Below are 17,535 nucleotides of genomic sequence, written 5' to 3'. Positions count from 1 at the left end.
AACCCCCATCATCCCTAGCTACCAGTGGTCAGGAATGATGGGAATTGTAGTCCAAAAACAGCTGGAGACCCAAGTCTGGAAGACCCTGTCTTAAAGTTATGGTCTGGGAAAGGCTCCTAGGGCTGGAGGGTGGGGCAAGGCAGGATGGAAAAGCCATTGCCTGGTGGCCAGCACAAAATCTCTCTTCCCCATTGTTATGATTTAAATAGAAATACAATACATCTCACCACAGGTAAAGGTAAAGGGACCCCTGACTGTTAGGTCCAGTCACAGACGACTCTGAGGTTGCGGTGCTCATCTCGCTTTATTGGCTGAGGGAGCCGGCGTACAGCTTCCGGGTCATGTGGCCAGCATGATTAAGCCACTTCTGGCGAACCAGAGCAGCGCACGGAAACACCGTTTACCTTCCCGCCGGAGCGGTACCTATTGATCTGCTTGCACTTTGACATGCTTTCGAACTGCTAGGTTGGCAGGAGCAGGGACTGAGCAACAGGAGCTCACCCTGTCGCGGGGATTCAAACCGCCGACCTTCCGATTGGCAAGCCCTAGGCTCTGTGATTTAACCCACAGCGCCACCCGTGTCCCTGTACATCTCAATATAGTGGGGACTATATGCTGCTCAGTCAGTTATCAGGTGCTGAGAGCTGGTGGGCAACATCAAGGCCTCTCCAGCTCTCCCTTTGTGAGTTCTTTTTGTTCCGTCTCAATAGGCAATGCAGTCAAATGCTGATATCTTCTGTAGAACAGGACATATAGCTGCTCTACTTCCGCTTTCTGCATCTGTCCTTAACTTTACATTCTCCAAAGGCTTATTAAAGAAGGGGAGCTTGCTAGTATTAGAATTTTCTCCAGCTGCTGGGGGGGGGGGGGAATCCCACAAAGTACTTGAGATACAAACATTATGTACTCTCACGGTTTGCTGCTCCTTAATAGGATAGGTTGGTCCACGTCCTTTCATTACTGATCTAGCTCAGGTAATAAACCTCGGGGCTCCATTAAGTTGCTCCATCGCACATTACATCTCCCTCGCCAGCATGAGTTTTCTAGCTTTCTGCAAAATCTCTCTTAAGCATGCAAGATGCCACTCCAAACTCAACTTCTCCTTTTCTCTCCTTTAATCTGAAGTTAATTTACGACACCACACACAAATCGTGGAAATTATTACTTTTGCTAGAGCCTCATTACCGCCTCTTGATACTTTTACTGGTTAAACTTCACGCCATTATGTAAAATACCGGGAGCAAAGCGAGGGCTGATTTCCTTAATCCCTTTCAGGCAAAGTCTCAGCTGCATCAACGAGAAATGCGGTTCCACAGGAGAGAACACACGAGGCAGCTAAATTAAGATTTGCTTTCTTCGCCATTCAGATGACAAAGTGAGGATTATCTTTCTCGCTTTGTGAGCCTCGCCTTTTTATTTTATTTTTCAAACCACAGAAAGAAAAAGAAAAGGTTCTGGTTGGTTTCTTGAGGCCTCCTACAACGACCGTGATTGCAATTACTGAATTAGGCGACCATTTGCTTTCTTTCCTGGCGGCAGTATTCCTGCAAGAAACGTAGGGGAGTAAGGGGAGAAATTCAGCTTCATTCATATATAAACGTAAAGTTACCAAATTCAAATTTCTCAAAACAGTATGTGAAATATAACACAGGTATCCTTCAAAATTTGCACTTTTCCAAATTTTGCAACGTGGTTCTCCTGCCAAGCAATGTGAAATGCATATACTGTGGCAAATTGTGTGTACAATGAATATTTTAGTGAAAATAAGATGTACCATCATATAAGGGGAAATTGCTTTGCAAAAGGTGCATTTTAGGCAAAATTATACTGTTACAGGCCACCCCAACCTCTGCCTATTGGCAGCAAAATTCCAAAGGTCTTGGCACTTAACCAGGAGGGCTTGTGTTCCTTGGGAATGAGGCATAGCAGAGACTGCCGTGTCTTTATGCAATATGGCTTATTTTACACATATTTAAAACTTGAGTTTCAGTGGAAGGAGTGCAGCAGAACATTGCACCGCAAGGGTATCTATCACCTGTTTTTTGTAGTGGTTAAGAGTGGTAGACTCGTAATCTGGTGAACCGGGTTCGCTTTCCCGCTCCTCCACATGCAGCTGCTGGGTGACCTTGGGCTAGTCACACTTCTCTGAAGTCTCTCAGCCCCACTCACCTCACAGAGTGTTTGTTGTGGGGGAGGAAGGGAAAGGAGAATGTTAGCCGCTTTGAGACTCCTTTGGGTAGTGATAAAGCGGGATAGCAAATCCAAACTCTTCTACTTCTTCACTTCTCTTATAGGTTCAGCAAGCTTGGGTCCCAAGCATCAATCAATCAGCCAGCCAGCCAGCCTCCCAGGTCTCTGCGTGCAGCCTCCTCCAGCCACATAGAGTCCTGCCCCTGCCGTCTTATTCCCAGAAACCCTTGCTCCAAAACCTCTGTTTTAAAAGGACACCTCTTTTAATGTGCTGACATCAAACCCCTTATTATACTGGCAACCTCCCTCTTTCAGTTCTTCTGTTTCTGTCCACTTCTCAGCTGGGGGAAGGACAATATCTGCCTGGTCAGTTGTTCTTAATGGCTGTCTTTGTGTTCTTAAAGGCACTGCTATCTGCAAATGGGGTAAATTACAGTGGCGTAAATGATTCTGGCTTCTTCTGGTTTTTGGATTGCTCTGCCAGCCACTGGTGCTACACTGACTCTCTTTAAAATGCAACCGTAAGCAAGTTTGCCATATGTCCTGGACATGTACAGGAGTCAAATGGCGAAACTATTGGGGGAGGGTGATTCAAAAAACCAGCAAAATGTCTGGGTTTTTGCCAACAGAACCAGGAAGCATGTATTCCCCCCAAAAAAGTTCAACAGTTTTGAAGCTGACTTCCCTACCTGAAGACAGCAAAGCATTACACAGCTATTCATCTTGATATAGAAAAGATTGCTCTGCCAGCCAGTCACCTCAAGCATCTGCCATAACAAGATAAAGAAGTTAAGCAGACATCCATTCAGGCTGGGGAAGGGATTGTGTGAAACAACCAGTTTGCAACCGGCACTTTTCGTTGTCCAGTTACTGGACTTTGTTCTCCCCACAGCTTTTGCCAGTTGTGTCCATTAGAGCAGAAACTTAATTAGATACACATAATCTAAGACTAGTTATAAAAACTAAGTAACCAGGGAGTTGGGGAGGAGTAGAAGGAAATTATCTGTTATAATTTGTGATGGACCAGCTATATATATAGTTTGATGGACCAGCTATATATATAGTTTGATGGGTGTGGGTGTGGCTGGAATGTGGTTTGTTTGGTTGTTGTTGTTGTTTTGCTTTTGTTGTTTTTAAGGGATGGCATCCAATTTCGTTGCACTTGTGCAATGTTGCACTTGTGTAATGACAATAAAGAATCTATCTATCTATATATATATAACAATCACCTAGCACTGCAAGCATTAAACATATTTTTAGCACAAGCACTGAGTTTATTACCACAGATTGATGCAAAAGATCCAGAGTGAGGAAGATAACCTCACATTATCCATCTGTTTTCCAACAAAATGTATTGTTATGGGTTTGTGGGGGTCCTCATACAGTGGTACCTTGGGTTACATACGCTTCAGGTTACATGCGCTTCAGGTTACAGACTCCACTAACCCAGAAATAGTACCTTGGGTTAAGAAATTTGCTTCAAGGTGAGAACAGAAATAGTGCTCCTGCGGCGTGGCAGCAGCAGGAGGTCCCATTAACTAAAGTGGTGCTTCAGGTTAAGAACAGTTTCAGGTTAAGAACAGACCTCCGGAACGAATTAAGTACTTAACCTGAGGTACCACTGTAATGCCTGGATTTAGTAAAAGTTGGAATTGATCAAGGTTTGATTAAACTTTGCCAAACACGGAAACCCACTGGATCGGCCATTAGCAGGGAACAAAGGTACAGTATGGGTGAGTGGGGCCCTTCCTTGCTGGGTGCTAGTGGGCAGAGGCAAAGGCCAGGATTTAGGGCAGGGGTCACAACCTTTTTCAGCTGTCCACCGTCCCTCAGACCATGTGGTGGGCCGGACTATACAGGTATTTTGGGGGAAAAAAGAACGAATTCCTATGCCCCATAAATAACCCAGAGAGGCATTTTAAATAAAAGGACACATTCTACTCATGTAAAAACATGCTGATTCCCGGACCGTCCGAGGGCCGGATTGAGAAGGCGATTGCTCCGGACCTGGCCCCCAGGCCTTAGGTTGCCTACCCCTGGTTTAAGGTTTCAACTTTGAATGACAGGCTGGGGGGAATCCTTGGAGTCAGTTAGCAGGGAGTAGGAGGAGCAGAACTCCAGGTGAGCTGCGGAAGACAGGTTGTAACTGACACACAGGATAGTTTTTTGCAGTCCTTGATTTGTTTTTATATGATTTTATGAGCTGTGTTACTGGGTTTATGTTGTATTTTTGTTTTAATTATGCTGTTCACTGTTTTTTTGTTCAAAACACAAAGAGTTTTAAAAATAAGAATGGGGTTTATGAATGTTTTAATTAAATAAAAAGCCAGATAAACAGTCCAGGCTCCCTTGCACCCCTTTTGATCCTGCTTTCAAAACACTCCAATTGAAAAAGAGCCTCTTAACGACACTGCTCCATCTACCTCTTTGGCATTTTCCACGTTACCTTGCGCGAGCAGCTGCCCCTCACAGCCCCGCACATGGGAGATTCCAGGAGCGGCTTTCCGAACCACTCCCGGAAGTGTATTGAAAACCACAAGCGGCTTGTTGACCCCCTTTGGGCTGTCTTTACCTAACGCGCGGAGAGGAGTCTTCGGGTCCTAACGGGAAGGCCCCCTCCACCGGGAAGGAGGGGCTGTCCTCAGTACTGCCTGCAGCGTACTCTGAAAATATGGGCAGGCGAGTCGAGGTTCGCCCCTTCCCTCATACCTCCCTGACCGCCGTGCTGAGCGCCGCGAAACGGAGCCTGTGATGGGCGCCGCGTCCTGGAGATTTTAAGATCTCGGGCAAACGCGCGGGCACCAAGTACGGTGGCCGAGGAGGATCTCCGCCAAGATGGCGGCCGCCATAGCTGTGGTAGCTCAAAGAGCCTGCAGCGCCGGAGCCCTCAGAGCCGCGTGGAGAGGTGAAGCCCCCTTTTTACTTATTCTTGCTTCTTCGGCGGGGTCGGGATGCTCTTGGCCTCCGGCTGCTCTCGCCCTTCGAGGCGGCGGCTTGTGTCCCTCGTACGTTCCCCTCGCCTGACTCTGCCCAGATCCTGCCGCCTCCCATCGCCGCCGCCTCGGGCCTTGTGGTCCTCGGTGTAGCGCAGCTGCCAGGCAGCGAAACCCCAGACTGGGCCCCGTCACGAGGGTTCCCCACTCGCAAGCGACCGTGCAGATAGGATCGCACGTGTACCTGGGAGTAAAACCCCATTGAGTACAACGGGGCTGACCGTTGAGAGAATATGCAATATATTTATCAGTTGTTTTTAATGGTGGGTTCCCCCTCCCCCTGTTTTAGTAGCGGTTCTTATTTTTATCTGTAAGCCGCCTCCAGCCCCTGCTGGGGTGGGGGGATGTGGTGTTGCTTAGTCGTGTCCGACTCTTCGTGACCCCATCGACCAGAGGACACCAGGAATGAAGGGCATAAATGAAGGAGCCATTTGGCGCCTAGATTATATACAGTGGTACCTCGGGTTACATGAGCTTCAGGTTACATATGCTTCAGGTTACAGACTCCGCTAACCCAGAAATATTACCTCGGGTTAAGTACTTTGCTCCAGGATGAGAACAGAAATCGTGCTCCAGCGGCAGCAGGAGGCCCCATTAGCTAAAGTGGTGCTTCAGGTTAAGAACAGTTTCAGGTTAAGAACAGACCTCCGGAACGAATTAAGAACTTAACCTGAGGTACCACTGTATCTGAGTTTCTAACACTCTGCTCTGTTGAACATAGCCCCCCCCCCCCCCCGCCCACCCGTAAACGTACATAGTTTTTCTCTGCAGGAGGCTGACACATTATACCAATGGTCCATCTAGTTCAGTAGATGTGGGGCCCTCCAGGTGTTTAAGACTTATAACTTCCACCATTCCCGAGCAACAACCACACTGACTTGCAGCCAAACGACCCCTGGAGGTCATCACATAGGTAACCAATTGGCTATGCTGGCTGGCAGTGGATTTTCATAGTTTTAAACCTAGGTCTTTTCCAGCCTTCCTTGGAGATGCCAGGGACGTTTAAACTGGAATGTTTTGCATGCAAAGCATGTGTTCCCTTCCTGTCTCCTGTTCAGATCTCCCCCAGCTGTGAACTTAAAGCTGTGACCCACAGCTGCTGTTGAGCTGAAACTCCCAATAGCCCCAGCAATCTTATATATGCTGACTTGGGAGTAAACGGCTCTTACGTGACTGACTTCTGGGTAGACGTTTACACCGTTAAATCATTTGAGAGTCTTTCTCCAGTTCCGTTAATGCACACTACCAACATTCACAAGCTATGTTATCTCTGCTTTAAATGTCGCCACACCCATTCTAGCTATTTTTGGAGAATGATACACCCCAACCTGCCTGCTTCCAGATCTATAAAATTGCCGCTTTTCAAGAAATGAACTTTGAAACTGACAAGGTTTTCCTAGTCCATACGCTACATGAAAAAGTTCTGTTCTATAGTCGTGTCTCTCTCTTTTAAGGTTGCAATCCTAACCCCACTCAGAGTAACCTCTGCTGAACTCAGTGGGATTTACTTCTGAGTTCACATTATGAAGATTGAACTGTTGCAAACAAGTGACAGAAAAAGAACCTTGTTGCATTTGAATCAGACCTAGTGTGCGATCTGATATTGCCTAGCTGCCACTGTAACATGAACTGGAATAAAAACTATTTGAATGCATCTGTTCACAGGAGACATAAATAATGTAGGATTTAGAACCCTTTCCACATAGTCATTGATTAATTAAAGAAAAACTTGATGCAAGTACATTTAATACTGCATTTTTGCCATTCAACAGCTGCTGCAAAAGTGGGAGAGGAGCTCAGAAGCACTTAAAGTAGCCAATGAAATCTGTGCTAGAAAGCCACTTGAGTAAATGGTAGAAGTGAAGGACTATTCTTAAGTCTGAAGGTGATGCTGGCATATGGGTTTGCCCTAAGGCACCTGCTTGCCTATTCCTTCAGTAGGAGAACCTCCGTTGCTTTTATGAGCAACATTTGCTTAAAATTGTAGGCTTATATTTATATATAAAAATATTACTACACTGCCCACTCCCTTAAAATATTGATGCGGTTTGCAACAGTGACCCTGCTCCTTCACATACCCTTCTTAAGAAATTGCAGTTGGAGAGGCTTGGACCTTTTCTTTACTTAGGGTAGGAGTGGGCAACCGTGGAGCCCTAAAGCGCTGCATGCAACATTAAAGGCCTCAGGTGGAGAGCAGGCCTGGCAGTGGGAAGGGCCTGGGACTAATCTCCACTCCAGCACTGCATTACCCTGAATTCACTCCAATGCACAGCCTTCCTCCCCTACTCCTTCCTGCTCCACCTCAGTGTGTGGAAGCTTCCTTCCCTGTCATCTCACTTAGTGGTTCCCAGACTTATTTTCCACAGACCACTTGAAAACTGCTGAGGATCTTGGCAGACCCCTTAATTGTTTTTCTGCCTGTTGCAGCAACTGTATTTTTATTGCTTCTTTTGTATATATTATGTGGAATTCAAGCTGTAATACAAGGGTCTGGAAACCAAGCCTTATGAGGAATGGTTGAGGGAGTTGGGTATGTTTAGCCTGGAAAAGAGGAGACTGAGAGGAAATATGATAGCCATCTTCAAATGTCTCAAGGGCTGTCACATGGAAGATGGAGCAAGCTTGTTTCTTCCTGCTACACCAGTGTGGTGTAGTGGTTAAGAGCGGTAGTCTCGTAATCTGGGGAACCGGGTTCGCGTCTCCGCTCCTCCACATGCAGCTGCTGGGTGATCTTGGGCCAGTCACACTTCTTTGAAGTCTCTCAACCTCACTCACCTCCCAGAGTGTTTGTTGTGGGGGAGGAAGGGAAAGGAGAATGTTAGCCGCTTTGAGACTCCTTAAAGGGAGTGAAAGGCGGGATATCAAATCCAAACTCTTCTTCTTCTTCTTCTTCTCCTGCTCCGGAGGGTAGGAGTCAGATCAATGGCTTACAAGAAAGGAGGTTCTGACTAAACACCAGGAAGTACTTTCTGGCAGTAAAAACTGTTTGACAGTGGAACAGTCTCCCTCAGGACGTGATAGACTCTCCTTCCTTGGAGGTTTTAAGCAGAGGCTGGATGGCCATCTGTCATGGATCCTTTAGCATTGCAGGAGGTTGGACTAGATGACCCTTGGGGTCCATTCCAGTTCTATGATTCTACGGCATAAGATATGATGCAATAAAGATACAATTAAAAACCAATCTGAATGTTTAATGTGATGGGTATGCCATCTCCTGACTTCAACCACAAATCCACAGATCACCAGAATGAAGCTTACAGTTTGGGAACCTCTGGACTGGTCAGTAAGCACAGGGGACAGCTGAAGAATGTATAGATCAGCTATTTCCAGTGCCAATTGGCTGGGACAGAGTCCTTTATAATAATAAATAATAATAATTTTTTATTTATACCCCGCTCTTCCTGGTTCAAAAACCAGGCTCAGGGCAGCTAACAACAAATTTTAAACACTTTAAAACACTTAATTATAAAAGCAGCATAAAATGCAGTATAAAAGCATGAATTCATGAAAACAGTAAAAATCAAAAATCAGTTAGATAATCCCCAGGGCTAGCTGGCTGAAATGAGCCAGCGAGGAGGCCAGGGGAGAATTTGCTGTGGGGTCTCAGAGCAGGTGATCTTCATAAAAGGGGAGGGGGAAGGAAGAGAAGGGAAATAAAAGATCAGGCTGAATTCAAATTAAAGGCCAGGCAGAATAGTTCTCTCTTATATGCCCAATGGAAGAAGGTTAAATCCTGAAGGGCCCTAGTCTCATGGGACAGAGTATTCCACCAGATTGGAGCCATCACTGAAAAGGCCCTGGCCCTGGTGGAGGATAGTCTGACTTCCTTAGGGCTTGGGAGCTCTAAACTATGGTTATTCATGGACCTTAAGGTCCTCTGCAGGGCATACCAGGAGAGGCGGTCCCATAGATACGAGGGCCCTATGAGTCCCATGGATTGTCCATATGCCACTTGGGGAGATCTGTTATTGAGTGCCTGAGGCACCCCTGAGCTAGGATTCTCTGAAATAAAGGGCACCCATTAATTTGAGGCGTTGCCATATTTTGAAGTAAAAGGCATTTGAGCAATTGTGTCCCTGAAAGGAGGTGAAACATGCACTATGCAGGGTTGTGATTAACCGGGTTGTACATTCCCTTGGGGCTTCTTGTTCAGTGTAATTCTGTTTGTAATGCGATTTAGCATTTTGCCTTTTGGGATTCTGTTCAGATAAAAGATACAGAAAACTTGAGGTGAAGGAGTTTGTTGCCCGCAAGAAGATTAAAATTAATAGGACTGGATGTTTCTAGAGCTGCAATCTTGCAGCTTAATCAGGTTTCTTTGTACATTAACTTTCCCAGAACATTGCAGCTGTTTCAGCCCAGGTGTTTACTGTTCACAGTCATGGTGAAAGGGAGCAATTTATAGACAGGCAGGAGCTGCGGGAGTTCCTCCACCTTCCTGTGTGGTTATTCATCAGCCATAACTATTTCTGTTGCTCCCATATTAGTTCTGCATGTTGGGCGACTCACTATAAACCAGTAGATCCCAGTTGTGTTTCAGAGAATCCCAAAGCTCATTGGGATTCCAGGATTCTTCCAGTGAGAATATCACTTTCTTCAGTGCCAGCTTTGCCAATCCATTCTGTCTTCCTGCTTTAATGTGAAGCCACAAAGAGCAGTCCTCTTCTTTGAAATTTAATCCAAAAATGGGTCTTTGAAACTTGCTGTGAATCTTACCCTCATTTCCCCCACCCGAAACCCAGTCATGCCTTGTCCTGGTGTTGTAGCTAACTAACTTTAATGCAAGTCTATTTTTAAATATCAGCATTTCTGTATTGCAGAAGTTGGACCACATGACCCTGAGGGTCCCTTCCAACTCTACGATTCTGTGATTCTTGTAACTTATTGAAGGGTTTTGTTAACATGGATCTTGACATTTGAACTTGTTCTGTGAAGTGTTTTGATTAGTGTTGCTATTTTCATTTATTAGTTGCTCTTTTCAGAAAGGTGAAACTCAAAGTGACTTACAGAAACAAACAGTAAATTAAAGCATGAAAGCCAAGAGTAAAAACAATCTAAAATGCTCACCAATGAGAGATATATATAAAAGAGCAGATCCAGCTCAACCCTATTCCACTAAGTCAAAAAATTATGGAGCAATGACATGAGTGAATAAGAATGTGGGGGGTTTTCTGCCTGTCACCTAAACATGGATTGTGATGGCACCAGGTGTAACGCCCTAGGGAGAGCACTCAGCAAGTGGGGAGCCACCACTGAGAAGGCCCTTTCTTGTGTTGCCACCCTCAAATTGTTCTAAGAATAGAATTCATAGGGTTATTGTATTACACACAAGCCTCATGGGTTAATTTATTTTTTGCTTGCTATTTGTTTTTTAATTAATGATTTAACAAAGAAAGTATAATGCTGGAAAAACGGGGGGGGGGGGGACTAGGAGGGAAGAGAAGAATGGAAAAAAACTGAAACAATAAGCTGTTATTAAGATACAATAACCATTCATACATCCATCTTAATTTAAACATATACATTAATAAAAATCATCCAAATATCTAGGTATGTAGCCACATAAAATCGATGTTGATTAAAAAAAATGTCCTCAAGTGTAGCAAGGACTGTGAGGCCCTCAGAACATTGTGTAACAGGCAGTATGTGTTTATCCCATTATTATTATTATTATTATTATTGTTATTGTTATTATTATTATTATTATTATTATTATTATTATTATTATTATTATTATAAATTGTATACCGCCCTTCATCTGTAGATCTCAGGGTGGTTCACAACATAAAAATACAATATAAGAAACAAAATACATGATAAAAACAAGGAGAAACAAACAAAAGCTAGTAACGCCCCCTTCCCCCACCTCACGGTGGCCATAAGGGCTTGCAAAATCTGCTTTTGCTGTCCTTCTGCTAATCGCCCGTGAGTGCGATCCTGATAAGGATCTGGCCCATGAAGCCCAAGAGGTTCCCCACTCCTGGTCTTAAGGTTGCCTAACTATTAATAGCATGGACTTCTTAGCAGGAACTTATACAAAACAGAGGCCATGTGGATCCGAAAACACTGTTGATTAAGAGGCAAGTGCTTGATTAACAAAAAGTCTTTAATTGGTTGACAACCCTAGTTAAGACTAATGATGATGTTTACTGTGGTGCCTGGTGATGTAGCACTGAAATCAGTGACCTGCCGGTGTTTATAACTCTTGTGTTTATTATCCAGTAGCTCCTTTACCTTCTAATTGGCTTTCTGTGCATTTTCCCATCCTCATCCAGCTAAAATCAATTTCTTTATTGGGCATCTGTTGTAAACTGTTGTCTTTGCCTCATTTCTCCGATTCTGCTATCAGACTTCTCATTGGAATTGGCTCCCTCTCCCTCCATCATGATAATTCTGTTGAAATTGTTTTCACCGAATGCTGTTCGCCTTCCATCATGTCTTAATAAGGGTTAAGCACCAGGCAGTTGGTTTCAGTGCCCATTGAGAGCTGGCTGTTAGGCCAGGTGAACCAGAAACTCAAGCGTAAACCACCAACAAGGATCATGGGATGGTGCACCACCAAGGGCAAGCAGTGGGCATTCATTCATTTACCACATTTCCCCCATTTTATCATTACAACAACCCTGTGAAGTAGCATAGGCTGAGAGACAGTGACTGGTGCAAGCTCACCCATTGAGCACTGTGGTTGAGTGCAGATTCAAGCCCTCATCTTCCAGGTCCTAAGCCAGCACTCTAACCCAATGTTTCTCAAACTTGGGTCCCCAGCTGGACTACAACTCCCATCATCCCTGACCACTGGTCCTGCTAGCTAGGAATGATGGGAGTTGTAGTCCAATAACAGCTGGGGACCCAAGGAAAGTGTTTGGATTGACATAGGCTCCAGAAGCATTGGTTTAATACACCAGGCTCTGCTAAATGCCTTATGGCAGAGGTTTTCAACCTTTTTGAGTCCATGGCTCCCTTGACCAACTACATTTTTTCTGCGGGACCCCTGTGGGGCTCAGGAGTCCAGCTATGTCACCCCTTGCCTGCAGAGCTGGCAGCCCCTCACCCTTTTTCAAACACCCTCCCTTGTGGAGTGTTCTCTCAGCCTCCTCTCCCTACTGCTTGGGATTCCTCCAGGCAGCCACTGCTGCCACCCCTAGTCTCTGAGCTGCCTGCCGGCAACCTCCGGCCAGCTCCAAGAGTCCCAGAGGCACCATTCACCTGTGGAGCTTATAGCCAGGGCTGCTGCAATAAACAGTTGTGCAACCCTTTAGGAGGCAGAGATGCGAGAAGGCATCGGAGGAGGGATGGAAGGAAAGAGGGACAGAGGCCAGTGTTGCTCAAGGCACCCTGGGTACCTTATGGGGATGATTTGACACTGGGGATGCAGCATAAATCAATCAGTTAGATTAATAGATCTAAAGCCTATTAAGATTTCTGTTAATAAATCTAAAAATAGTGTCCCCAATGAATTAGGCAGCTGGGGTTTCAAAAACCATTCATCATTTTTAATGCAAAAATGGCAAGCGGCAGGATTGTCTTAGAAGAGCCATTCCCTCTTTCCTAAGAAGGCATGTGCATGCACTTGTCCAAAAAAACAAGCAAAATGTGCTTCCTTTTCTTCTTCAGAAGTATTATCTTATTTACGTTAATTTAATTTGTCAGCTAACATTTCTTTAACTGGGTGACAGCCCTGTTGGTTAGGCTAACCTCTCTTTGCTTCTCTCCCCAGGCTGTGCCTTGATTCCAGGGTCTGGAGTCAATTGTCAGTATGCTACCTTGGCATGTGCTTTCCAGACGCATTGCTACATTTCTGGCCCCCGCGACGTGACAGTGCAGCCATGCAGGCGCAGCAGCTTCTTCAATAAATGTAAGTCTTGTAAACAACAGGTGCTGCGGCTTATAACCAGAAACAACATTTGCGTAGCTTTTCTCCCCTCTCAGGCCACCATCCTGTATCCATTTAACCTGCCCATTGAAGCCCTTGAAACTGAGCCTACCTAACTGGGTACCAACTTGATTTCAGTAGGAGGGAGTTGAACACATACTTAGGCTGCACATGTCCTGATGTGCTCACTCGGGACATCATGTCTTCCATGGAAACCATGAATCATAGAATCATAGAGTTGGAAGAGACCACAAGGGCCATCGAGTCCAACCCCCTGCCAAGCAGGAAACACTATCAGAGCACTCCTGACATATGGTTGTCAAGCCTCTGCTTAAAGACCTCCAAAGAAGGAGACTCCACCACACTCCTTGGCAGCAAATTCCACTGTCGAACAGCTCTTACTGTCAGGAAGTTCTTCCTAATGTTTAGGTGGAATCTTCTTTCTTGTAGTTTGGAACCATGAAACTGTCTTAGTGCATCAGGGGCCTAACGTGTGGCCAGAGATGAAATTGCTCAGATTCACGCAGAATTGGATGCCAGAATGAGTCTTGAGGAAGCATCCGAAGCACCATCTGGTCAGGTTATTGTGGATCAGTTTGATTTGTGGCAGTCTGAGAATGTGGAGGTGCTAGCAGCAAGAATATTATTGGCACAAAAATGGAAGCAAGAAGAATTACCGATGAAAGAAGGATGGCAGATGAAATTGATGGACTATGCAGAATTAGATAAATTAACAGGAAGGATTTGAAACCTATGAGACCAGAGATTCTTAGAAGACTGGAGTAAATATATGAACGATTTGAAAAGTAACTGTAATGAACAGATTATGCTAGTAGGACTGCAAGACGTTTTGTAAGGAGGAATATCTGAAATATTGCAAGAAAGACTATGAGGAGAATTATTAGTTAATGATAATTAAGAGTGATAGAGAAATTAAGAAATGCAGAATAAGTGATAAAGAACAAAAAATCATCAGAGGTGTTGACGGAAGTCTAAAATATTGTATAAGATACGAAGTTATGTTATATGATTGTTGGAAATGATATGTTAAAAAAACCAATAAAAATGTATAAAAAATTTAAAAAAGAGAATGTGGAGGTGCTATAAGCCCCTAAGAAGACTTGTGTGGGCCCACAAGGGCTGAGCAACTATCACCCAGTCACCAATATCCCCCTTTTAGGCAAGGTGTTGAAGTGGATAGTGGTGATCCAACTGCAGGCACGTTTAGTCCTGGGCCCTTTTCAGTCTTGCTTCATGCCAGGATAGGGTACCAAAGCTGCCTCAGTTGCGCTTGTTAAAGCCCTTAGGAAACGGACGGAGAAGTGGTTTTCTTTGACCTTTCCTCAGCTTTTGATACCATCAGGAAAAGTACTGTTGGATCAGGCCAAAAGCCCAGCTAGTCCAGCATCCTGTTCTAACAGTGGCCAACCTAGAGGCTTATGGGAAGTCCAGAAGCAGGACCTGTGCCACAACACCTATTTTTTTATTCCCAGCAACTGGTATTCAGAGAATGCTTCCTCCAACAGTGGTGAGAGAACATAGTCATTAATATATATAAATGCAGTAAGTTGATCCCAACTCTTTATTTATTTGCTTATTATTTGTATTCAGCGTGGTTCACACTTTAAGACAAGGGTTGGGAACCATTGACCCTCCACATGTTGCTGAACTGCACAGAGGCGTAGCGTTGGGGGGGGCAGAGCAGCAGTGTCCCCAGGAGCAAAATTCTGGAGGGGCGCAATGCTCATGCCCCCTGTCCCCTGGGCTTCCCAAGCCAGAAGGATGAGAAAGGCATGCAGCCACTGTCACCAGCAGCCATGTGCCTTGCAGGTTCCGCACACCCCATCCTCTGGCCGGCGCCTCCACCCAAGCTGCCCAGTCCACTAAGGGGGCACAACACTTTCTCCGCTCCGGGCATCAGCAGCCCACGCTACACCACTGGAACTTCAGCTCCCATCATCCCCAGCAAGCATAGCCAATAGCCAGGGGTGATAGGGGTTCTCCTGCAGCAACCTATAGTGAGGCAAAGTTTCCCCACACCTGGTTTAAGATAACATTTATTACACCCAGTACACAAGTGTGAAGGGAAGAGGAAAAGAAGTGCATGGAGGCACCTTTGCATGTGATTGAACTTGGAGAGGAGGAGCAAAATAACAGATGGTCCCAGCTGAGCTGGCAGAGAAGAAGAAGAAAATTTTATTTATATTCCGCTCTCCCCAGCCGAAGCTGGGCTCAGAGCGGCTAACAACAATAAAAGTACAGTGGTACCTCAGGTTAAGTACTTAATTCGTTCCGGAGGTCTGTTCTTAACCTGAAGCACCACTTTAGCTAATGGGGCCTCCCGCTGCTGCCGTGCCACCGCAGCGCAATTTCTGTTCTCATCCTGATGCAAAGTTCTTAAGCTGAAGCACTATTTCTGGGTTAGCGGAGTCTGTAACCTGAAGCGTATGTAACCTGAAGCGTATGTAACCTGAGGTACCACTGTAACACAGCATTCTAAAATCAATTCATTCTAAAATTAATTCAGAATCAAATTAGTGGCAACCATTGGGCTAGAATTCTATGAGAATTACCAAAGGAGGTGGTTAGACTGTGCTTTGTCCAAAGGCCTGGTGGAAGAACTGTGTCTTGCAGGCCCTACGGAAAGATGTCAAGTCCCACAGGGCCCTAGTCTCTTGTGACAGAGCGTTCCACCAGATTGGGGCCACGTCCGAAAAAGCCCTGGCTCTGGTTGAGGCCAGCCTAACCAAGACCATGCTTTGGATCGATTGGATAAGCCCTCCTGGATCTGCCCAGAGCCTTATCTAGAAGCGGCACCCTGTTTTCGGAGTGGCCAACCAGATGCCTATGGGAAGCCCTCAGGCAGGACTTGAGTGCCACAGCTCTCTTCCCCCTATAATGCCCCAGCGGCTGTCATTCAGAGGCATGCTGCCTCAGATCTTGGGAGGTAGCATCCAGCCTGGAGGTGCTATCCAGCCATCACAACGTGTTATCAGTCTCTTGTCACAATCTGTGCCCTTTTGCTTTGTGATATTTAACTGTAAGGAGCCGAATGCCTCGTGCATGCTTTGCTTTCCATGATGAACATTTGAAGGCCCTCTTCTGTGTCCCTGTGGCTAGTTAAGAGCTCAAGAGCTGGGAATTTGGGGGAAATCACACGAAGTGATCAATGTCCTTTGACGCCGGCTGGGCACTGTCACGGTATGAGGTGTTGCAGGAGACTGGAAGGAGCACTTAGCGGCATTGTCACCACAAGCTGTGAATTGATTCCTTTCTGTTTCCATTCCTTTCTGCCTTGACTGTGGAAGATGGAGAGGCAGCAGGGTTGGGGAGGGAGCAAGGCTGCTCCCTTTTAAGAAGTGATGGTTCATGTGGCTGATGGGAGGAGAGGAAAATAAGTTAGATACAGGATGCCAGGGGAGGTGAGAAGAAAATAAGAGTCCCTGGCTGGGTTGGGGTCTGAGAAGAAACTGTTACTGAAAAGGAAGCTGAGCAAAGAATAGATGGAGGAAATCTGTGAACCAATTTGCAAGTAATTTTTGACACAGGCTACCCTCATTGTGGCGCTGTGGGTTAAACCGCAGAGCCTAGGACTTGCTGATCAGAAGGTCGGCGGTTCAAATCCCCACGACGGGGTGAGCGCCTGTTGCTCAGTCCCAGCTCCTGACAACCTAGCCGTTCGAAAGCACCTCAAAGTGCAAGTAGATAAATAGGTACCGCTCCGGCGGGAAGGTAAATGGCGTTTCTGTGTGCTGCTCTGGTTCGCCAGAAGCGGCTTTGTCATGCTGGCCACATGACCCAGAAGCTGTATGCCAGCTCCCTCGGCAATAAAGCGAGATGAGCTCTGCAACCCCAGAGTCGGTCACGACTGGACCTAATGGTCAGGGGTCCCTTTACCTTTACCTTTACCTTTACCCTCACTGCAGTCATTCTCGGTCTGCATACGTCTCTGCAATCACATGGAGAAAGACCTGTCTGGGCCTAGCCTGAGCTTTCTGGACCTGCCCCCTCATTATAGTAATCTTAATAATCTTAACCTTGAGGAAGGGGGACAGAGGGCAAAGCCAGTTAGGAGGGAAATTCAGCAGAACATCTGCTCTGCATTCAGAAGCTCCTCAGCATCTCCAGGTGGGGCTGTGAATGCCCTGCTTCTGAAATCCTGGAGAGACACTTCCGGTCAGGGTAGACAGCATTGAACTATATGGGCCAATGGTCTCCGTATGAGGCAGGTTCCTATGTTCCCATGAGCGGGTATTGAATTTGGTAGCCACTCGTCTGCTCAACTTCAGCCCATCTTCATAGCCGTGTTTCCAGACACACACTCATGATTTGGTAGGCATTCATATTCAGCAAGCCATGATGATGATGATTCAAGATTGTTGTGAAGAAGATGTGAGCTTTATCCATCCAGAGCATTAATAGGTCAGGCTACAGACCCAAGATGCCCGTGACCTCGTTTTTGATCCCTGCAAACGGTCT

General features: G+C 45.8%; 1 protein-coding gene and 1 long non-coding RNA gene across 2 annotated transcripts in view; one reads left to right on the top strand and one right to left on the bottom strand.

Annotated features, from left to right (window-relative positions):
* Window positions 1-1,127: 1,127 nt before the first annotated feature.
* On the bottom strand, window positions 1,128-4,836 carry LOC309338143. The gene is made up of 3 exons (XR_014154756.1): window positions 4,614-4,836; window positions 2,880-2,957; window positions 1,128-1,544 (listed from the first exon to the last, which is right to left on the bottom strand). It is a non-coding gene; the product is annotated as an uncharacterized lncRNA (long non-coding RNA).
* Window positions 4,837-4,960: 124 nt separating this feature from the next.
* MRPS5 (mitochondrial ribosomal protein S5) overlaps window positions 4,961-17,535 on the top strand; it is a 47,863-nt gene continuing 35,288 nt past the window's right edge. Inside the window, exons 1-2 of the mRNA XM_081854897.1 lie at window positions 4,961-5,095; window positions 12,901-13,038. Coding sequence (XP_081711023.1) covers window positions 5,026-5,095; window positions 12,901-13,038 — 208 coding nt within the window. The 5' untranslated portion in view covers window positions 4,961-5,025. The remainder of the gene's footprint in view (window positions 5,096-12,900; window positions 13,039-17,535) is intronic.

This window comes from Podarcis erhardii (assembly GCF_964252035.2).
Source record: "Podarcis erhardii genome assembly, chromosome: 3".
Lineage (NCBI taxonomy): Eukaryota > Metazoa > Chordata > Lepidosauria > Squamata > Lacertidae > Podarcis > Podarcis erhardii.
This window is presented reverse-complemented; position numbering and strand designations above follow the sequence as displayed.